This window comes from Vombatus ursinus, unplaced genomic scaffold (genome assembly GCF_900497805.2).
Source record: "Vombatus ursinus unplaced genomic scaffold, bare-nosed wombat genome assembly UNPS02014872.1, whole genome shotgun sequence".
NCBI lineage: Eukaryota > Metazoa > Chordata > Mammalia > Diprotodontia > Vombatidae > Vombatus > Vombatus ursinus.
The window spans coordinates 6,211,881-6,236,570 of record NW_020954650.1 but is presented as its reverse complement, the minus strand read 5'-3'; the positions used below and the strand labels follow the sequence as shown (position 1 = coordinate 6,236,570).

The 24,690-nt window shown below is 35.5% G+C and overlaps 1 protein-coding gene across 3 annotated transcripts in view; it reads right to left on the bottom strand.

Moving 5' to 3' along the window:
- The window catches only part of PRKX (protein kinase X-linked), a 136,127-nt gene that overhangs the window by 19,651 nt on the left and 91,786 nt on the right, over positions 1-24,690 (bottom strand). For all 3 annotated transcript variants that reach the window (XM_027842426.1, XM_027842427.1, XM_027842428.1), the window contains exon 4: positions 6,696-6,815. In XM_027842426.1, the coding sequence (XP_027698227.1) occupies positions 6,696-6,815 (120 nt within the window). The remainder of the gene's footprint in view (positions 1-6,695; positions 6,816-24,690) is intronic.

The following is a 24,690-nucleotide window of genomic DNA, read 5'->3' as shown; positions in this document are numbered from 1 at the left end:
GCAAGGAAAGACTTACATGAATAGATGCAAAGTGAAGTAAGCAGAGCCAAAAAACTACACACAATGTCTACTAGACAATGTAAATGAAAAGAGCGATAATCACAAAACAATATAAAATGAATGCTGTAAGCCTAAAAAATACAAGCTAGACCCCTGAAAGAAGAGATATGAAAAGATACTTTATTTCCTTTGTGGGGAAAGGGAGGGAGAAGAAGAAGAGGTCCATAGTTGTAGAGCATTGAATATATTGTCAGATTTTTTGATTATTAATTAGTTTTGCTAATTTTTCTTTTTTTTTCTTTAAAAAGTTCTTGGTTATAAGGAATAAAGTCTCTGAAAATGGAAAGAGGAGAAATACATGGAAAAATTTAGTTGATATAAAAACAAAAGGAGATAGTAATACAAATTTCTTTTTAAAAAATCAAATTGTAAAATGATGGGGGCTGTACTAGATGATCTTTAAGCTCTAATTCTATGATCTTAATAAATTTTAAAAAGAAAAAGGACATCTAGCACATGAAACAGATAAATCCTTTAGGAAGGGTTTATGTGAAAGAGTTGAGAATCTCACAGGATGAGAAAGGTTTTGGTTCACAAGGCTGGCTGACTGAATAGTACACAGACATACACGTATCCTTTCCCCATCTGCTGGGCAGCTAGACTGCTTTCCTTCCACACCCAAGGAATAAGCCATATGGTGTCAGCTACTGTAGCCTAGGGCAGGGGCTTCAAGAGGTTGCTGCAAGACAATCATGGGAGCTCTAGGGATCAGAGTCCAAAACTACAGCACATGCTCTAGAGTGAAGATTAGGGTAGGACACAGGTTAGGAATAAAGCTCTGATATCACTGAAAACCTAGCATAAGAACCAGAGGAGAATGAAGAAAATTATTTAAGGGCCAGATGAATATGAATGCAGGATTTAGAGAGTATGGTGAATTGGAGAGGTTGGACAGTATTTGCTCCTCTGGTCTCTGAAGTCCATCCTCGTCTGTCACTAGAAATTGTTTCAACAGCTGTCTCAACCAATGGATTTGAAGAAGCCATGGGAAAGAAAGGAGGGCAGGGAAGGGAAAATTTTTTTAGCCATCTCAATATGCATAAATTGGAGCATAAATATGGTAGGGATATAGAAACTGGGAGGTAAACTTTCACATAAATTATGATGAGTTGAATACTGTTGTACTCAATAGTGCCCACAAGGTGGCGGTTCCATCCCATACAAACATTGCAATGAATAGTCTTTGTAAACAGGCTGAAGTCCTGACCTAACCAGGCTAATATGGTAGTAGCTTTTATCTAAAGCATGCCTGTATGTGCTGTAAGAAGCAACAAGCTTGCAGTGGAAGTGAGCTGGTTTTGAGTCACAGAAGTTGGGTTTTGAAATCTAGCTCTGCAACTTTCTAGGAGGATGTTTGGAGGTTGGCCTAAATGACATCTAAAGTTCTTGTGGCTCTTGATTCTATGACATCCCCTTCTTTGATGTTAGATGAGAGTTGGGAAGAAGGAAGGAAACATGAGACACATTCAAGATGCAAATAATATAATCAATTTAAAAGCATTTATTAAACACCTACTCTGTCTTTGGCACTAGGGGATACAAATATACTAAAAACTAGGGATAAAACTAAAAGTGAGAAAACTCCTTTTCTTCAGGAGTTTATAATATAAATGTCAAGACTTTATCATTTTCTGTGTAGGGGGAAGAAGGCTGAACTTTGATCCTAAATAAGGATCTAGGTTCATATCCCATCTCCGACATTAGCTATTGTAACAGTAGATGGCGCGTGTCTGATTCTCAATTGTCTCATCTGTACTACGGAGATAACACCACCACCTACCTCACCATTACAAACATCAAATAAAATAATGTACGTAAAGCATTTTGCAAAAGTTAAAAACTAACTGTCAGCCAAGTGCTACATAACAGACAGCCTAGACAGTTTATTGGGTCCGGAGTCAAAAAGACAAATTCAAATCCAGCTTCAGCTGCTTTAATGTGTAACCATGGAAAAATAACTTAACTCCTATCTGTCTCAGTTTCCTCAATTGTAAAATGGGGATAAGAATAGCACCTACATCCCAAGGTTGTAAAGAAGACCAAATACGATTTATAAAACTTTAAGATGGTGCCTGGTACATAGTAGGCACCACAAAAATGCTAATCATATTATTGTTATTGCCATTGCCATTCTTATTTTTCTCCCCCAAAGACCCTGAAAAGCAAAGGAAACTTAAGAGATGAAGCTTTGAAAACCCTGAGAGGGTTACAGCATTCTTTTGTCTGTCAAGCTCTTTTTTTGCAGAACACATGGTATTCCACAGTGCAAGCTGTTTTACACATGGCTCTTAACAAACAGGAGAACACCGTCTGTACTCTGTGCTTGGCCTTGTTTCAAGCAATGAGCTAAGGTCCAGGTATACAAAGGTCCCTATGGTATACAAATATAACAGTGGCATGGAATGTCATGACATATAAAGCCACTGAGACCTCATCTTTGGAGATGGAAGAGAAGTATGCCAAAACCCTCTACACCACTTCTAATGACATAGTGAGAAGGAAAAGAAGTAGGCAGTGTAAAGGGCTGACTTTGAAATTTCCAGTCATCAGGTAGTGAGTGGCTCATGCCCAGGAACTTGGAGTTGGCTAGCAGAGTTCAGGCTCTCTCATAAATGTTTGGTTGCAGTTCCACAACAGTTCTGCTGACCACACTGGACTCCATGATCACATGAGATCAGGCAGGCAAGCTGGTACCATGCTCATGTTACTGTGGAGCAAAGAACTAAAAAGTAAAATGGCAAGAGAAGCAAGAACTGGGCTGAGAATAATATACTTCAGATTTGTAGAGCACCTCTACACTCATGGTACGTTCAGAAGAAATCCTTATAAAGACAATTTTCAAGAACAGGAGGGAATATGTACCATTCCATTATTATTGTTTGCAATTAGCAATTGAGATTTGTGGGGAAAAAAAACTGAAAAACTAGAGGGACAGAATTAAAATTGCAAACAGCAATTTCTAGATGATCTCCTAAAATAATTTTGTCAGTCATATCAGTTTCATATCTTAGTCATCCACTAAGGGTTATTAGAAAAGGGCAAAGGCCCTTAGTGACAATGGAATTTGGCTAAGTATCCGATACAATCAAGGATTAAGGAAGAGAAATATTCTACAAAATAGCTGTTTCCTGCCCTAATTTCCACCTCCTAGCCCCAATCCAGATTTAATGTCAGTGTGCCACAAAATAAGGCAAAAACTCCAGGCTCAATGAGGAATGTTCTTTTGGCACTAGATAAAAGAATCAGTGTCCCAGCTTCATCATTAAGCAGGTTAAATCACTTAACCTCTCTGGGTCTCAGTTTCCTCATGTGTAAAATTAAGAAGTTATTGGACTAGATATTTTCTAAAGTTCCTTTCAACCCTAAATGTATAATATATGTCTTGAGAAAAATTTCAGGGCTACGACAGTAGAAAAAAATAAAAGAACCAAGAACTGCAGTACTAAAAACAGGAAATAATGAAATAAGAAATCTGGAAATAAGCTTAGCAGGATTGTTTTGTTTTTGTTTTTGCTTTTTTAATTATCGTAGAGGGAAGACAAACTTGATAAGAAAATGTAAATTTAGAAAAACAATATTTTTTAAAAATGCAAATGCATATGATATGAATAAAATTAAATATGTTCTTTGTCCTCCTTAAATTTTCAATGCATAAAACAGCATATGCTTTTTAAAAAGTGGGAGGGGCAGTGTAGTTGGGATGGTATTGAGGTAGTGAAATCACACTTGTTTCCAGTCTCAATGTTTCCTTTTCCAGGCATTAATGACCACAATCTTATGTAATTAGCACCTCATGGAATAATTAAATGCCTATCCATTCCTTTGATATATGCAAGAAATTTTCCCTAATGGTATTAGAATGAATATTTCCCTTTCTTATTTAGTAACCAAACTAGGGCTATGGTTCTATTTTGAATGCATTCACATGTAATAATACATAGTGGAAACATAACAATTTAAGAAACAGGGCATTAAACTCTAGGAGAAAGTTTGTCATACCTGAAAGCATTCTTGGTAAGCAAGAGATTCCATGAGAGTATTATTGGAAAAATATTTTAGCAGCAGTTGAAACAGGAAGTGGAAATTTTTTATACCAAAGGAAAGACTGGTAATCATGGCAGAAGTAGTAACAATAGTCAACAAGTACTTACTGACAAATAATACTATGCTGGATACTTAAGAAATAACACTGTGAAATACTGGCATTTTTAGTCACCAAACTGCAGCATATCTAAAATCATTTTACCATAAGCAATGAAAAACCAAACTGCTTTACAAACAATTTACCATAGAGAAATGTATTATATTGAGAGATATTGGAAGTAATCTCATTAAGCTAACATCTTAAATTACTAAGTAAATTAAGAAAGATAAGGTCAGAAAATGATACACAGTGATTAAAGGAAGCAGAAGACCTCTCCTAGAAATAGAACGCTCAGATGCTTGTCATTAGCATTATTTCCTCTGAATTTTAAATCTAACTTAAAGTCCTTGACAGTAAGAAGGAAAAAAAAAAAGGCTTAGCTATGACATAATTTAGTTATAATAGCTTAATGAATGGTTTCTTATACTAAATTTCAATTATCCTTTAAAGGAGTAGGATGATTTTTTTAAGTCATTCTTGATAATCACTACTAATAAGAGAGAGAGGTTAACATGAATAAATGTAGACATAAGGATGTATGGCACAACACAGTGCCTTCCATATAAGAAATGCTTAATAAAAATGGGATAATAATAATATGGTGTGACCAAAGGAGCACAGTATCTGAAGTCAGAAAACCAGCCCAGTTATTTACCAGTATATGACGTTGGCAAATCATTTAACATCATTGAGCTTGAGGTTTCTCATCTCTAAAATGAGGGGATTGGAAGAGGTAATCTTACAGTACCTTATAGCTCTAAATCATAGTATCTCCTATGACTGATTGATTGATTGATTCCCTTCTTCTAAAGAGACTATTCTTTGACTTAGGAAAAAAGACATAGCTTACTTAGGTAGTGCAGGCATTGAGCCTTGTTATAAAAATATAAGAAAGCAAAAATTCCAGATCTTCTTTAAACATATTTATTTTAGCAGCAGTAAGAAAGGTATTTTATTTGCTTTATAATTTTTTTGCTGAAATACAAAAAAAACCTTTAAGATATGAGATATTATAAAATCCTAAGTATGAATGACCTTTAATTCATTGCTTTTATTAATCACACCAAAGGACAAAAAAATCTTTATTTGCACTTCTCTGGGGCTCAGTTTCTTTTCTAAAATAAGTGGTCTGGACCAGTTCTAAAATTCAAAGATCTTATAACCTTATTGAAGATCAAAAGCATGATCCATGAGTGCAAATTAATCTACAGAAAATGCTGCCACCTTGTGCTGAAACATATTACCAAAGATAGAGGTCTGAGAGACTATCTGTGGAATATTATAAATGAAGAAAAGAAATCTACTTGTCATTTCACAAAAAAAGAGCTAAGTTTTTAAACTAGTGGCTCTTTCAGAAGAATTCACTATTTCTTTTTTTTTAGGTGATTCTGTTGCAAAGCCCTATTGAAATTTCAAAGGACAAAAAATGTCTCTTAGATTTTTCTCCATTAAAGACTATTTTTAGTTATTGTCTTTCAGAGATCTTTTTCAGTGAGCGCTATATGTATTCCATGAAACAAGCCAGAAATTGAAGAAATTCCCTATATAAAATATCAGAAATGAAAGGCTTAGGAAGATAACATATGAGTGGTATAGTCTACAAATAGTAGAATACTATTAACAACTGCTAGAAAAAAATCAGATAAATTGCATAAGATCACATATTCAGAGCTGGAAAGGACCTTACAAGCCATTAAGTTTAACCCTGCCACTGTATAAATGAGGAAACTGAGACACAGACAGATTAAATGACTTGCACCAGGTCACACAGCTAGTAAATGATGGAGGAAGGATTAGAAACAAGGTCTTCCTAACTCCCAAGTCATTCCCATTTTACAGATAAAGACCCTGGGGTTCAGAGAGGTTTAGTGTCTTGTCCACTGTTATACAGCCAGCAGATATCAGATGTGGGATTTGAAATCAGATATCTCTTAATTTCAAGTCTAATAGTCTTTCTCCTCCATCACAGAAAACCTGAAATGGGGCCCCATCTCTATAACTGTATACAAGCTGACTGAGGGGCAACACTGCTAAGCACACAGAGGCTCATTATCAGAAGGCTGGCCACTAAATGATATATTGGGGGGAGGGAGAAGGAGAATAAGGGTCAGGGTGGGATGGGTAACAGTAAATCATGAAGATTATCTACTAAGACAGCAAGGAGTTCTCATCTACATAGGTCTGTAGAGGATAATTTCATACCAGTGAAATCAAAGATCTTTTGAACTACTTGAAGTTCATGAATAGTCTTCATACTTTCGAAAACAGTAGCTATATAGGAAGAAACAATGTGCTACAGTGGATGGAGAGTTGGCTTCAGAACCAAAGCCCTGGGTTCAAGTCCACCTCTGATACATATTAGCCCTGTCACTCTAGGCAAGTCACTTAACTTCTCAGGGCTCCAATGACTCTCTTCATACATCTGATATAAGAAAGAAGGAGAAAAATGTTTATAAAGATGCTGAATTCTGACCTATAAAGAAGCTCTTACCCAGACAGCATCTCAAATATCAGAATCCCCAGAGCCCACCAGTCTACTGCTCTTCCATGACCTTTACTTTGGATGACTTCTGGAGCAAGGTATTCTGGTGTCCCACAGAGTGTCCATGTTCTGGAAGAATAACAAATAACAAAGGCAGAAAAAGAATTATCAATTTTTCAATATATTTTTCAGTTCTAAAGTGTCAAATATTCTTATTGATCCAAAGATAAACATTTCTGTGTAAATAAAAAATAAGAAAGGAATCTTTCTTTTCCTTGTGGATTTTTCACAGTTTTTAACAAAAGCAAAGAGATAAGAGGCAACAAACCTATTGTTATTAACGGAAAACAATACAAACAGAAAATGGGCTATTTAATCCTTATGATGGTGTGTCAGGCTAAGGGAATTAATTAACCTAATTCACAAGCAGCCTAAGTGAGTTACTCAATGACCTTTTCAAAGGCAAATTTCAATATTTCTGAGCCCATTCCTTAACCAATTTAATACCACTGATAAGTGTCAAAGTCATCTGGTACTGATTGACATTAATAAGATTTTTAGGCTTTGAGAGCAAATAACACTCTTTAGAAAAAATTCCTACTGCTCAAATATTGGTATGTTGACATTTTTCTGGAAGCATCTTCTGAGCAAAATAAAGTTTATTATAATTTCACCTTTAGCTTCTCATGCTACTTAGACTGAATACATTGCTCGATTCTTAGTTCAAACTGGGAAAAGTGCCACGTTTTTTGAACCACTAAGAAACAAATGAGCAAATCTGATATAATTCTAATTTGTAGTGCCATCTAACAGCAGACTAAATGCAAGTAAACGTACTAAAATGCTGTGGGTTGTTTTAAAAACAAAAATTAAAACTAAAACATTTTTCTTTTTTTAAATAATATATAATCTAAAATGTTATTTTTAAATTTTCAGTTGTGAAGAATATAAAACTACAAACTTCTTTACCTAGCTTTTATAGTTCTTTGACTTTTCAGGTGACCTTTTGACAAACTCAAAATTTCATTTTTAATGTAAACTTTGGCTAATTTTACGCAAAATACCTGAAATGAAGCTGGATCAGAGATACCAATATCTAACCAGAATAGTCACAGAATAACTTGCTTGAGTTCAACTGGCACTGTTAAAATTATTTAAATATTATAGAGGGGATAAGCAATCTTTTCAGTCTAAAAGATTTCTTCTGCAAGAAAAAACAAAACAAAACTGGGAAAGGGGGCAGCTAGGTGGTGCAGTGGATAGAGTATTGACCCTGGAGTCAGAAGGACGTGAGTTCAAATCTAGCCTCAGACACTTGACACTTACTAGCTGTGTGACCCTGGGCAAGTCACTTAACCCCACTGCCTAGCCAAAAACAAAACAAAAAAAAAAATATTTCTTCTGCATAATATCTTGGTAAAGAATTAGCATCAAAGAGTAGAAGATACAGAGAGGGGTATTTTTGGCTCTATAAAAGGAACTTTTTACTACCAATGAGAGATGCCCCAAATGAAAGGGGATACCCAGTTAGGATTCCCTGTCACTGAAAGTGTTTAAACAAAAGCTAAAGGGCTACTTGTAAGGAACATTGTATAAATTTATTTGTGCAAAAAGCAAGGAGTTGGACCAATACTAGATCACCAATTAGGGGAGAAGAGGGCACTTGAAGGAGTAGGGAGATTATGGTATACATAGTACAAAGGTTAAGGGAAATAAATGGTTAGAGGCAACTAACTGTACCAGAATTTCTGCCAGGATATTTAAAAGAGCCATACTATGGGACTAATCTCTCTTAGATCACAGCATTCCACACATAAATATGTGGTGAGAATCAGTGGTTCACATGGGCAAAGTAGAGGCATTGTAGAACAGTGTAAATCAAACTAGATTTCAAATCAGCAGACTTGTGATCAAGTCTCAGCTTGTCACTTATTTTTACCTGTGTGGTGGCCAAAACATTTTATCTATTGGGGCCTCAGTTTCCTCATATGTAAAATGAGGGAGTTGGACCAGAAGACCTATAAGATTCTTTCCAGCTCCAAAACCATGATTCTATGAAAGAATGGTTGAATCTTAGATGGGGGGGGGAAATATTGGGACTCGATTACCCACACTGTATTTGATTCCAGGTCTCTTCCCCTGATTCCACTTCTGTGATGCATGAGGATGGGTGTTTGCATCAGTCCTGGTCATGATTCATGCTGGTCCAGAGACCAAAAATTGCACTCACAGAGCTTCTGGGATCTAGCTGCTAGTACTGCCTAGATGAAATGTACCAATTGAGTTTACTCCTCATTTCCATCTCCCAGAGAAAGAAACCCAAAGAGCGTATTGGGCCTCACTCTAAGCTAAACAGCTTTTCTACATTTTTGATAAATCATATAAAACTACTAGGGTCTGAAATGTGGCACATTTTAGAAAGAAAAAATACACACACACAAACACAAACACACATTACTATCTGGGAAAATGTCCTAAGAGATACAGATGAGGATAATTTATTTATCTATTTGTTTATTTTGATGAGGATAATTTAAATTAGAATCCTTACATCAGTGGTGTCAAACTCTAGAAACTACTAAACAGTACATAACAATCTCTGTAGCCACATATTTACTTAGAAAATCATGTTATGACTAATGTGAAAATGTTTAATGGGAATGTATATGTAGAGCCTATATCACACTGCACGCCATCTTGGGAAGGGAGGTAGAAAAGGAGGGGGAGAAAATTTAAAACTCAAAAGCTTATGGAACTGAATGTTGAAAACTAAAAGTAAATTAATTAATTTAAAAAAACACATGTTAATATTATCTACGTTTTATTTTATTTTTAAATATTTCCAATTACAAATTACTCCAGTTTGGCTTCACCCAGCTGCATGTTTGACTCTTCTGCCTTATATAATCAACACCTACACCAGGGATTCTTCCTTTAGGAATCAAATGTCAATTTCCTATGTCTACTAAAACCCATAGATATGTAAAGTGATGTGTAATACCACATTTTAATTTTAAAGTTATATAGATTATAGAACTTCTATAGACTATTTCACCAGTCCTACTTTTATTTATTTACCTAAGTAGCTGAGATCGTTTTATAATTTATCCACTTATATTTGCAAAGGGAAGAAATAAAGAGGGAAAACAGGCCTCAATCTATATACCTGTAAAAAAAATTAAAACTTATTTTCTTCTGAAAACATTTGTAGTTGCATTTTTTCTTATTGTTTCATCTATATTTCCTTCTGCATAACTCTGACCCTTCCCCCTCTCATAGAATTATTTATTCTCTATAAATTTTTAAAGGGTTGGAATAAAGACAAAAAATATATAAAACCAATAAACAAAAGGAAAGAGCTGACACAATGTTTAACACTATGGACCCCAACATCTGCAAAGCAGTAGAGGGAGATGTCTCTTCATATCTTTTCTTTGCTGGCTGGCATGTTCTTTGTAATTCTGCAGCATTCAATTTTGATTTTGCTGTAGTAGTTGATATTTCTATTTACAATGTCATAGTCATGTAGTTTATATTGATTTTCTTGGATATTTACTTTACATTGTATCTATTCATGTAAGTCCTTCCATGACTCTCTATGTTCATCATCTTTGTTGTTTCTTATAGCACAGTAACATTCAGTTACATCCACATAATACAATGTGTTTAGCCATTTCCTAATCAATGGGTATCTTTGTTTCTAGTTTTTTGCTACCACAAAAACTGCTGTTATAAATATTTCAGAACATATAGAGCTTTTCTTTTTATCAATGACCTTTTGGCAGACAATAAGCCTAGCAGTGGAATCTCTGGGTAAAAGATTATGAACCATTTAATTTTTTTCCCCATTATTCCAAATTGCTTTCCAGAATGGTTAGGCCCAGTCGCAATTCCATCATCATTGCATTAGTGGGCCTATTTTTCCACAACCACTCCAGCACAATTCCAATGTTTTGTCGTCTTTGCCATTTACTGGGTGTTTTGATTATTAGTTATTTGGAGTGTTCTTTCATTATAATTGTTAATCATTTGCAATTTCTCTTTTTGAGAACTTTGTTCATATCTTTTGATCATTTATCTATAGGAAAATGGTTTTTGTTATTATATATGCTAGTTGTCATCATGTCTTGAACAGTAAACACTTAGAGATAAATGACAGAAAGATTTTTTTCCAGGGGCAGCTAGGTGGCACAGTGGATGAAGCATAGGCCCTGGAGTCAGAAGGACCTGAGTTCAAATTTGGCCTCAGACCAAACACTTGACATTTAGTAGCTGTGTGACCCTGGGCAAGTCACTTAACCCCAATTGCCTAAAAAAAAAAAAAAATTAAAAAAAGATTTTTTTCTCATTCAAAAGCTTCCATTCTTATTAAGATGAGTTAATTTTGTTCATGAAAAAGCTTTTCCATTTAATGTAATAAGAATTATCTATTATGTCTTTTGTAATTGTCTCTATCCTTTGTTTAGTCAATAAATCATCCTCTACCCATAGCTGTGAAAGATATGTAATCAATTTATATTCTTAATTAACATTGAATTCAAGGAGTAATGTTAACACTTAAAAGAGCAAACAAATCATTCCAGTGTTAGACTTACAAAAAAAGCTATGTAGTTTTCTACCATTCAGCAAAGCTACTTAAATAACCAAAAAATGCTTCTCTTATGTGAACTTAACTAAGACTGTAGGAAATATTTGATTAATTTTATGTTTTTGAAAATAATCATTTTGATATTTTTGCTTTTCACATCAGAGTCAATTACTAAGATTGACCTGTTCTGACCCCAATCCCTGCAACCTCTCCCATATAACAAAGAAAAATAGTTAAGCTGAAAACAGATCACAACTTCCATATCTATTAGTTTTCTCTAGACTATTTAACCTTTTTAATTCTTTACAACTTCTAAAACTCTAAACTAACTCTCCACTATCCAATTTCATTTTGCCCTATTCCATTCCATATTCTGCTCCATTATTATCTTTCAAATCTTCCTGAAATCCCACCTGCAGCTGAGATACATTCTAAATTAAGTAAGGATTACACTTCTCTACTCTCAAACAGGTAACAGCATAATATGGTAAACTTAGACCTTATGCATCCTGTCAATGATGCTTGGATGTTTAATGAGAGATAGTGTGTAGTGGATGTAGGTGAAAGTAAGGAAGACCGCTTCTCTTGCTTCTAATACACACTGGCTGTGTCATCCAGGATAAGTTGCAACCTCTTAATGCCTCAAGCAGCTCTAAGACTGTGGCAGATGGGTGCAGAGATTCACTGATAGAAGGAGTTTCTATGCTGAGAGGTCTCCAGAGGTCTCTAGTGAAGGAATCATGAAACTGGACCAAAAATAGTAACAGCAATCATCCATATTTAAACAAAGCTGACCCCCATACCTGGAATTCCCTCCCTCTCATCTCTACCTCCTGTTTTTCCTGGCCTCCTTCAATTCTTAGCTAAGGTTTCATCTTCCATAGGAAGTCTTTTCCAATCCTCCTTAGTGCCTTCCCTCTGAAATTACCTCTTTTTATCATACACACACACACTCATACACACACATACACACTATGCTTGGCACATAGTTAATAATAAAAAAATGCTTATTGATTTGTAAGGTTTGAGGAATTCTTTCTTTACAACAACTCTGTGAAGTACACAGTACAAGCACTATTATCCCCACATGAAGAAACAAGCTCTAAGAAGTTGTGACTTGCCTGTGATCATACAGATAATAAGTGACTAAGCCAGTATTCAAAACCAGTTCTTCTGAAAGTCTAGCACAATAGCCATTATTCAACCCTGAAATTATCTTGAGTCCTTGAACCTGTATACAACACTCACTTACATTTATGCCGGCACTGTTTTTGTATTTCCCACAAAGAATGTAAGTGCCTTGAGGTCAGGGACTTTTTCATTTTTGTCTTTGTATCAGAAGTACCTAACAAAATGCCTAGGACACAGCAAGTAGGAGCCTAACAAATATTTGACTGAATGTATTCTGTTAAGAATTTTTATTCCTTGATCTATAGAAAGCTATAGTCTAATTATAGTCATCAGAAAACTAGATGAAATTAAAAACATGATTTTAATTTAAATGAATCATTTTAAATACTTGACTCACCTACTCACTAAAACCTTGATAAAATACTATCTTGTCTCTGAGACAGAAGATGCTCTTTTCAAGAAGGGTACATTCAAGTTTGTATGAAGGTCTCCAAAATATCCTTGAGGGCTTAACCCCAACTTCCACATAGTTCCGTTTAGTGGAAAGAGCACCAGACAGGAAATCAAAGAACCTGAGATAGAGCTAAAGATGTCTTCTCCTATTCTCAAGTGAGCAATCTTGAGGAAGGCATTAGACACTCTATGCCTTACTTTAGTGGCCTGTAAAACGCAGGTAGAATCACTTTTCCAGATGACAGCAGAGATGTGAGGTTGAAAGCTATAATACAGGCAAAAGTGTTTAAGAAAGATAGTCCAGGATAAAACTGAGATGTTAATATTATCAAGTTGACATTTTTTTACCTTGTACCTGCCATGGATAAAGGATCAATAAATACAGAAAAAGCACAGATAGTATGATTTAGTCCCTATCCTGAAAGAGCTCACACTTTAGCCAGGAAGACAAAACAGGTCACCTGAAATAATTAGACATTAACTATGTGCTAAAACAATGCAGGACTTACTTTCAACTAAGAAGGGTCAGATTAGCATGGGCAGGAGAAAAGCTTTAGAACTAGAAAAGACCTTAGGTCATCTAGTCCCACCCCATAATTTTAACTGAGTAAAATCAAGTTCAAGTGAATAACTGTCCCTCCCTCAAGTCACCCTACAAGTTAGCAGAAGAACTAGGTCCCCTGACTCTGAACTCTCTACTGTATTATTTACGGACTCCCAAAGAATTGATAATAAGAAAACTAAACACAAGGAGATCAGAGTAGAAGCTACTACAATAATCCAGGAAAAGACAGAGATGGGACCCTTCATGTTCAGACATCACCTGTGATGTCATTCGTCTTCTTTGAAAAAAAAGGACAAACAACAACTACTATAACAGCATGAAGTACAGAGAAGCCAGTTTAGATGAATCACAGGGTGTAGGATAAGGATTAATGTCCAACAAGCATAGAAAGATAGATTGGGGCCAGGTTTTATAGTAGCAAGGAACTGGAAACTAAGAGAATATACCCATTAATTGGATAATGGTTAACAAATCTGAATTTAATGAAATGTTTATTTTTAGACACGCCTGGAAAAAATTTATGCAACAATAACAGAAAATAACAATAATAAAGGAAGCATAACAAAGGGAAGGAAAACAACCAAGAAAGCTTTAAGAACTCTACTCAAGAGACCCAGTGAAGAAACATGCTACCCATCTCGATAGTGAGATGATGAACTACCTCAATGTGCAGAATAAGATTATATATTTTAGGACATGGCCAATGTATGGATTTGATTTGCCTGACTATGCATATTTGATATTGATTTTGTTTTTCTTTCTTTCAATTTTTTTTGGAAGGAAAGAATTGGGAGGGAATAAGGGATTAACAAGACACTCATCAAAATTTTAAAAAAAGGGTCATTGAAGGATTTTTTTTTTACCATTCACAGAAGAGAACAGAAGGAAAATCAGTAGGAACCAAACAGAACAGTGTTGAAAATAATTTGTTGTATATGTGGAGAGAGAAATGTTTTATGTAGTATAGATGTTCTGTGGCACATGCATTCCTTTTGTACTTATCTGCTCTGTATATAGAAATGCTTATTTTATTGGGTGTTAAATTCAGAATGAAAAAATAAATTTTTAAAAGAATGAATAGGGTTTATATTCAAGAAAAAGTCCTAAATGTTTTGCTACATTGATTGTCCTAGGGTAAATATTCTTATATGCAAACACAGGAGGTTGGCCCCTTCTTCAAGCTTCCCTTCAAGGACCACTACCCTTGGACAAAATGGTCATTTTCAAGTGGTATCAGGCAGGTGACTTGAAGGTTTCCTAACCAGGGACAGAAAGAGAATAGTAGAGAGAGGGAATACAGTGCACACAGTTGATGTATATAGTGTATACATCAACTATGAATACTAGTGAATACTGTGCCAGGTGGGTTGGGGAGGGAAGAAAACGATAATCAGCTTGAGATGGCACATCAAAGTGGAGATGCCCCATATACAGTGAACATATAGAACAAGAACTCAGCTGAGGGGTCACAAATAGAGATTTAAAATTGGAGATCTTCCCCATAGAGATGATGGCTGAAGCCATAGGAGAAATAAAGTTAGGGGATCAATTGTCCTGATTCTGAGTAAAATTACTATATATATTCACTCTGAGCCAGAAGGGCCCAAAAAATAACCATTAATTATTGCTTGGGCAGGGACCTATTGTTGTCCAATCAATGAGATCCAGAGTGAATTGGTTTTAAGGTATGGTCTTTGAGAAAGAAATCTAGTCAGTACACCCTGGTAACTTGAACATGCTTGACAAAGAGTCATCTAGCCTCTTAACACCTGTAACATAGAGCAACCTAGTACTTTCTTTTTGGGTAGTTCTAATTATTAGGAACTTTGCCCTGATATAAAGCTTAAATTTGCCTCTGTAATTTCCACCCACTACTTATGGTTCTTATTCAAATAGAATAAGACTAATGCTTCCACATGGCAGCCCTTCAAATTCCCTTAAGTAAGAGATGGAAAAAAAAGTGTAGGCTAAAAGTCAAATAGTATTGAAAAAAGGGTGGGAAATTAAGAAGTTTGGATTAATATTTACTATTTTTACACAAAAATTATAAAAGGAAAATGTGTGACTGCTAGTCAAAAAGCCTCTGCTTTGGGATTAATTTTCAAGTCATGTTTTCATAATGCATAAGAAAGTACCAATAAGGCATATGAATAATTTAAAGAGTCTATTCAAAACTCTTGGCCATCTCAGATACGAGAAAGGGTAGTTCTGCAGAAGGCACATACTAATCAACTCTCTATAGGCAGCAATAGTTGAAGTCAGGAAGGACAAAGTAATTGTGGGCACTGATAATTACTTCTACAGGACTTCATCAATCATGTTAAACTATCAGTCCCAGAAGTTATTTGACATAAATGAAGGCACCCACCAAAAAAGATGGAGTTGATCACAGATCTAGCACAAAAACAGCCCATTAGAAAGGTAATTATGAATTTATCCCAGGAAAATCACAAAGCTTAGCACCCCTGAAGCCCTCTATGATAACAGAGGTAAAAGTTATTAACAAATTTTTGCCATCTCATTAGCACTTTTAACTAATGGTACACTATCAGTGTAAGAAATAGCAACACATTAAGAAAGTTAGTGTATCCTTGGCATCAAAAGAGCATCAATCTTGACATTTTAGTCCATAAAATGATAGTGTTAAAGCAATCTACTTTACAGATACAAGGTCAGGCTACACTAATTCTCTAACACGAGACTGGGAAAAATCTACTTTCAATCTCCTTAAACTAACAATAGATAGGAGCAAAGAAAAGGAGTAACCACAATGAAATTTCACAACTCCTCACACCATATCATGGGTGTTAGCAATAGTTGAAAGGATTCTTGGCTTATATGCCAGACCATGGATAGTGTCTATCTAATCTCAATAGAACATCTAGCACAGAGAGAACCACGTGCAAGGAGGGTTCACTAAATACTTTTATGTGATAATGAGGACCATCCAGGTCAGGGATGAGGGTTTGGCACTACCATGACTGCTTTGTCCACCAGTAGACATTGAGATATTCCATTTCCTGCCTCCATACCCTTGCTATAAAGTATGGTGGTTCTTGGCTTGAATGATCTCACTTCTCATCCCTCACTACCTCTTAATTTCCTAGTTTCTTAGAACATGCCCTGGAATTACTACTCCAACTTTAATTCAAATTGGCAAGTTGGGTGCCCAGAGTTCCCATTACTACATCTCCTCTCAGGGTTCTAGGGTACCCTCAAGAGATTAGGAGATATCTTTGTAATGTTATACTTTATGATTCCCCCACTGATATGTTTCCCCCATTTATTATCATTTGATATTAAAAATTAGTCAGCTAGACTTAGTTTTTAATTAAAGTAGTATATTTGGTATAAAACTTCCGTCTTCAGCCCCCTTCCCCAAGGTCTGTGACATTACTACACATTCTCTCACAAGCACAGGCAGAGTGTCGGGAAGAGAGGACTCAAAGTCAGAATATGTATGGCAAAAGGAAGTAATACAGCTTTTGGAAGTCGTTTTGCTGGAATTCTCAAGATATCTTCCTTATGTATAGTGTTGCTTTTCTGCCAAGCTTCTTGTAGAGCCTTGAATCTGTCTTGCCTCATTGTTTCTGGTATGTCCTTGATACCTAAAGTATATACTGCCTCCAGTAGCTGAAAAAAGTATAACTCTTCCAGTCTAAATCTTTTCAAGCTTACAAGGCCCTTCTCCAGCCAAGGTAGGCCAGGGGTGGGGAGAGACTGACATTGAGGCCAAGTCTGTTGTTCTTCTCCTCCCTGTCCCCAAGAAATTTCTTTTCAGGGTTTTCAGATAGACACATGAAATTTTCAATTCCAAATTATCTTGCTCATTTTACACAAGCCCCAAATTCATGACCAAGTCCTTCAACCAATCAGAACAGACTCCCTGTTGCAACTATTGGAAATGTGGAAATGTCTAGGCCTTTTTCACATCTAATTTATACCTAGGATTAACTGATATAGTTGAGTTGTGTTTTCACATGTTAAAGATGTCAGTAGTAAGCAAGGTAGACTAATTCAATTCCTACTTTTATACTTTAAAGCCCAGCTCTAGTGCAGCTATTGGGAAAAATTAAACAACTGTTTCCTACACGATAGCATCTTAGATATACTGGCTCCATGCTGTCACAGAACTGAAATAACTTCTTACTCTATTAACAGCATTTAATATTAAACTTCTTACTGTTTCAAAGCATGACTTCTCATGGTCATATTTAGCTCATATGTATCTGCTATTTAAGTATTACCTTTCAGATAAAACTTCCATTCTCATAGGACAATGAGACTTTCTAAACAATACATGTAGTAAGTCATATTTCCATTTCTCCATACTGTTATCTCAAAGATTTTTAAGACTGTGTGAAGCTTATTATTCTATCATAATCAACCACACATACAACATATTAACTCATTTTATATGTAGTATATTAATCTAAATTCTTTAATTTTAATTTTTAATAAATTTTTGGTTAACCAATTTTAAAGGCAGTAGTACCACATTTTTTTCTAAAGACCGTTACCTCCCCAGGGATATATCATTTGTATATATAACATGACAGGTGAAAATAAAGTCTTTTCAAATTATACTACAGTAAAAACAGCTGACTCACTTTTTAAACTCTTGATTACCTAAATTATGGCTTTTTAACTAAGAGTCATAAAACTTCAATTCCCAAGGAGACATTATCCTATGGGAAATTACCTGAAAGATAATCTGAGATCAGAATGGGAAGAAGGATTCTAAACAAACTTATACAAAATAGCAAGAGAAATAATTTCTCCAGGAAAGGTACTTAATGGGTCAACTGGAGTTCATTTGAAAATATACCTAATGAAATAAATATTGCTTGCCTGAGTTACTGATCTGTATAGGTAATATACACATATAACCACAGTATCTAAAGACAACTGTCAAAAGGCCATGCCCAGTTACCCTTAAGGAGTCAAAGAAGAAAAGGGGAAGAAGTAGTTATTATACCTATCTTCCGGAAAACAGTATGAAAAAAACTCACTTTTATTTAAAAACACAAGTCTTACTCTTCCTAAATGAAATGTTTTGTGTCTTTCTAGTGAGAGAGGAAAGAAAATTTTTTGGAAGGGAGGCAGAGAGAGAAAGGCATAGAGAACAATTTTTCTTCCCTAGTTATTGCTTTTCCCCTTTATAGCTCAAAGAAGAAAGAACAGGAAAGAGAATGATCTTATCTAAGGACAAATGCTGTAAGGAGGACTGACGTTTGATCAAAATGAAAGACTGAAGGGTAGGGGGAAAGACAAACTACTATAAAGAACTTTTGATACAAATTTAAGTAGATAAAACAAAGGAGCCAATATGCACTTAAAAAGGGCAAGGGTGAGAGTATGAATTTTAAGAAGATTTAGGAGAAAAAGATACAGAACCACGAATATTTAAAAGTCCATTTTTATAAGCTTGCTTTAAAGAATTATGTTTAAGCAATTTTTAAGGTTTGTTTAAACTGAAGATATGATGAAACACATCTCTCTCCTCTTAATGTGGGAGTGAAGGTAGGAAGAAGACCTATAAAGCTGTGAATTATTTCTTTTGGGTTAACTGTTTTATTTGTTTTAAGAAAGGGGTTCTTTTGGCAATAACATTTGTTGGGAAATTACTGAGACTCAGGAACAAAAGGAATCCATAAAACTTAATACATTTAACTGTTCTAATAACAATTTGTTTTTATATTATTACTATTAATACAAAAAAGGTATGGGAAATCAGAATTAAATATGAATGAATTAGAATGTATCAGATTCATTCTTAGAATCATGGAATTCTGGACCTAGAAAAGTATTTTAGAAATTATTTATTTCATTGTACCAATAGGTCAGTATTTGAACTCAGCTCTTTCAGACTCCAAATCGAGCTCTCTTTCCACCCAGCTGACTGTTCTTAATTAATTTCTTCTTTCTATTGACTGTGTGGAACAATATTGACACCTGAGTCAGCTAGCCTGGGAAGGAATGATCAGATTTGGTTTACTGAATTTATCAATTAATTCATTTTAACATACAGAAAAATTCCATGAGGCAGCAATACATCTAAGTAGGTATATGTAAGTATACTGACTGATTGCCTAATAGTACCTTGGCAACCACAAATCTTAAACCTAGGGCCACATATTTGGAAAATGACTGTGTAAAAACCCAATATAAAAGCCATCTATCACAATACAAGGTTTAATCTCTTCAGCTAAAGAGAAAACCAAGAACCTTAGCCAAACCTTCTTGGAGTTGAAGAGAATGAAGGCTAAGAATCCTAGGAGAAATGAAAAGTTTTTTTCCAAAATCAGTTGTAATTAGATATTCAGGAAGATTACAAAGCTGCTGTTTGGCTTTCAGAATAACCTTAATATACTCTCATCTCACTGAATTATAATAGGTTATAAGAAGTCATAAATAATTTTTTAAAATAATCAGCTTTAACAAGGTAGTGGCCAAAATGTAAATGTTCTCTCTGGGTTTTTGGGATAGGGGGAAAGCATAGAGGAGAGGAGAATAGATGCTGAATTATTTTTGAGATTTCAGCTCCCACCAATAATGTCTTCCTCTGATGCTTCATTGAGGTGCAGAGGTGACCCTGGGTTCTTCAAGACTATGTTTTGAAGCATAAACTCTCTATTAGGTCTTTCCAGACTAGAAAGACCTGGAATAAGACATGGTAACAGACAATATGTCTGCCATCTGAAAACCAAAAGCACTACATCTGGAGAGGCTAGTAGTACTATAGACCATCTACTAAAATAGAGGATATGCAGTCTTCATCTGTACACTGATGAAATTACCAAATCTGGAACACAGCATGGCACACATACTTGGAGTTAAAAAGACTTGGGTTCAAATCCCACTTATGACACTTACAAGGACTGTGACCACATACAAGTCATTTAACCTCTCTTGAGTCACAATTTTGTTACTTGTAAAATGGGGATAATAATATGCAGAGGACCTACCTCACAAAGATATTATAAGGTTCAAATAAAATCTTGGCAAACTTCACAGTTCTAAAAATATTAGTTATTAGTGTTGCTTTAGGTGGAAAGCATAAGGATAAAAAGCTTTAGAAGTTCTTGGGGAAAAATTAGATTGAATTGGCAGGTATTGCTGTAATTTTTTTCCTTCAGGTATAGACATTCTCTTTTGTAAATTGCAGTTAATTGCCATTAAATAAAAAGTCACTCCTTCAGTATGTTGCCTGAGCTGCTATACAACAGATAAGATAACTAGGTTAGCATTTCAAAAGTAATGTGGGTTCTTCAGCTAACCCATATCCCCTTGTATTCAGTGTCACTCAAGATTTCTTTCCATCTACCTAAAATCATATTTTGATATCCCACACACTCCTTGTAATTTGGCCTCTGCCCCCACCACTGCACTGTAACTGCTCTCTTGAAGGACAGTAATGACCTACTAATTATCAAACCCAAAGGCCATTTTTTTTAACCTTTAGCTTCCTTGACATTTGTGATACATCCCAGAATGATGAATGATACTGTCTAAATGTACTTGTGAAGTTTCTTCCCCTATGTTTCTTTTGCTGGCTCTTCATCCTTTTCCAAATCTCTAAACATGGACATCTCTTAAGGCCTTATTGTGAGTTAAAAGGGACTTCAGAGGTCATGAAGACTCCCCTTGATAAAGAAAAAAAAGAAAGAATACCCTTGATAATGTTCCTAAGCAGTTATGTAGCCTCCAATACAAGTTGTGTGGAACTCAACCCCCTTCAGAGGCCATACATTTCATTTTTGGATAGCTTTAATACAAGAAATTTTTTCTTTATATACAAATCTACCACTCTGCAACTCATTGATCTGAATTCTGCTTTTTAGGATCAAGTAAAAAAAAAATTAATCTCTCTCCCACATGACCTTCAAATACCTTCAGATACCTAAAGATAAAGATCAAATTCTCCTAACGCTTTTCTCCTCTAGGTTAAGCATCCCCAGTTCTTTCAGATCCTTGAACAATGTGACCCTTTACCATGCAGATATTCTAGAGAAATCTAGATAAGCCCAAGATGAGAAGGGGCTAAAAGAAATCCAGGACATAATTAGGAGATTGGTAAGTCCTGGTAAGAAGTGTCAAATCCTACCAGTAATAATAACAAGCAAAAAGGGGGAGGGGGTTGACATAGAGCAGTTTTGAAGTGTGAAATGGAGGAGAAGAGGGAAATCATGACAGATGATCTCCATTTTTTCAGTAAAGTAGGAGGCAAGCTTCACTGATAATAGGAGAGAAAAGATAGTATGAGGGGAAAAAAGGTATGCAACAGGCTTTAAGGAATGTGAGTCAATCAGGGAAGAATAAAAGGATGGCCATATAGAAATTAGGTTAACACATTTGTAATGAAGTCAATTATCAATTATCATGATGTCTCTGGACATCATGAGTAGGATTGGAGAATCCTGAATTGGAGATGGTAGGGACAAACCAAAGTTTGGCTTGGGCAAGGCAGGAGTGGGATTTGGACAAGGGAGCAAAATTCAAGTCTAAAGAATAGTGTATAGTGCAGCTGGTCAACCATGGTCTGTAAAAGAAAAAGTAAGACTAGAGCAAAGATAACATACTAGCACAAGAAAAGGTAGAGGCACTGTTTTGGTAACCAACAAAGAAGCTATCCTTTTTATCTTCATGTCATTCACAAATTTAATAATTTTTCTCCATCCACTTCTGTGAGAAAATATTGAAGAGAAAAGGACAGGGAATAGAGCATAATGACAACACATTACAGACCTCTCCAAGTTAACATCAATTCACTACTCTTTGCATCTGTTTCTTCAATAGGTTTTGCATCTACATTTTGAATTTAACACATTAATAGCATTCTCCTGATCTACCATTATAGTAATCTTGTAAAAAAAAAAAAGAAAGAAAATGAGGATAAGTTAGTATGAGACAGAATGATGAACTACTGTTGGGTATTAGTGATCTATCGCTTCCCTAAGTGCTTATAAACTACCCTTTACATAACATGTTTAAGAATACTGCCAGGAATTAATCAAACTTGTTGACACTTTAAGGAAATCTCCCTATAATTTCTCCTTTAGTAGTCTCATCCACTTTTAAGGGTGCTAATTATGACTATTGGACCAAGTTTGAATGTAATTCTTCACTCTTCATCTATCTCCTCAACCTGTCCCCAAAGTTTCAGCCCCACATTTCCAACTACTTGCTGAATGTATCCAATTAAGCGATCTCTTTATCCTTTAAATTCAACATATGCAAAATGGAATTTGCCCAAGACCCTGAAATCATCTTTTACTCTTCCTTCTTCCCTCCCCTAATAAACTCCAGTGGCTCTCTACTATTTCCAGGATCAAATATAAAATACTCTAACTTTTAAAGCCCTTCACAACCTCACTCTTTCCCTTCTAATCTTCTTACCCTTTATTGCCTCTATGTTCTATTCACCAGCTACACTGGCCTTTTTACTATACCTCTCACACAATACTCCATTTTTCCTAACTCTGTGCCTTTTCCCTAACTGCTTGAAATGCTCTTCCTTCTCATTTCCCATTCCTGTCTTTCTTCAAGATTCAGCTCAAATCCCACCCTCTGCAAGAAACCTACTTCTATACCACCAGTGCTTTTCCTTTAAGATTACCTTCTACTTATATAGCATACATTCTGTATGTAGAGCTTTTTGCATGTTGTCATTAAAATATGAGTTCCCTGAAGGCAGATACCATGGCTTTGTCTTACTTTGTACTCCCAGGGCTTACACAATACCTGGCTCATTGTTGTTGTTCAATCTTTCAGTCATATCCGACTCTACATGATCCCATGGACTTTTGTACATTGAGTTTTCTTAGCAAAGACAGTTGCATGATTTGCCATTTCCTTCTCCAGTGTGCCCCCATTTTAAAGATGAGGAACTAAGGCAAATAAAGGTTAAGTGACTTGCCTAGGATCATAAAACTAGTAAGTGTCTGAAGCCAGATTTGAACTCAGATCTTCCTGACTCTAAGTCTGGTACTCTAGCCATTGCACCGCCTAGCTGCCTTCCTGGCCTATACTAAGTGATTAATAAATGTTTGTTGAGTGACTGATCTTGTCTGTAATACCTCTGAAATCTCTCTCATATCCACCCCTTTTGTTCCCACTAGCTTTGCTATTATCCTAGTACTTTCTGTTTCCCTTCACCTATCAAAGAAAGTATAAACTCTCTACCATTCAGGATTCCAACTTACCTTGTTAGCTTCATTACTCCTCCTCGTACACTCTAAAATCTACCCAAAACTGAACTTTTCCAAATTCCCTACTCTTTTCCTGCACTCTCCCATTGTTGTACACATAGTTCCTCATACTATTCTTTAATGCTTAGAATTGGCATGTTCTGTTTTGTTTTGTTTGTTAATCATTCCCTCCCTTCTAAGCCAACTCCTCCACTAAGCCTAATTTGACTCTTCTAGCCACAATTTATCTGTCTCTCTCCTCAGACTTCTCATGTTACTTTGAACTCTTCCTTTCCAGTCATCATATTTTAATATGTATTATAGTTATTTGTGTACATGCCTCATCTCTCTTAGAAGATGTAAAGATCTAAGATGCAGAACGGGAAGGTGGACAAAACAGTGGATTGGTGGTTAGAAAGATCTAGGATCAAGGCAGCTTTGTGACCCTGGGCAAATCACAACTTCTCTGAGCTGATTTCTTCATCTGTAAAAGAGCACCTCATTCCTAGGGTCACTATGAAGATAAAAAATGATATAATGAATTAAAGTGCTTAATAAACGTTAACGTGCCATATGGGAGCTATTATTAGTAGCACTGCAAAATGTACTATTATATAAGTTCCCTGTGGGCAGAAATTAGTTCTTACTTTTCAAGGTATCTTCAAAGTCTAGCATAGTGCCCCGTATGTAGTAGTTATCTATCGTTTGTTGAACTGCCTTAGGAGAAGGTCTATTTATTTTTCTCTCATCACTAACCACAAGGAAAATGCTCTGTTATACAAAACTCACCTAGTACATTTTTGTTTGTTTTCTTTATAATTAAATTCCAAGGTCAAAAGTTTCTTCCTAGGCCTGAGTTCTGTCGCATTTAGTATCACTGCAAATATGCTATCAAGTGTGACTTCTCCAAAGAAGCCTATCCTTAGCCTCCTTTTTCATCAGTTTAGTCCCATCATTAAAGGGTTGCAGAATCACTGTCAGTTATCTATCAGAAATGATTTGAAGAGAGAAAGATGTCAAGAAGACTGGTTATGAACAAAGTTACCAATTTTCAAAGTCAGAAAAGAAACCAATTCT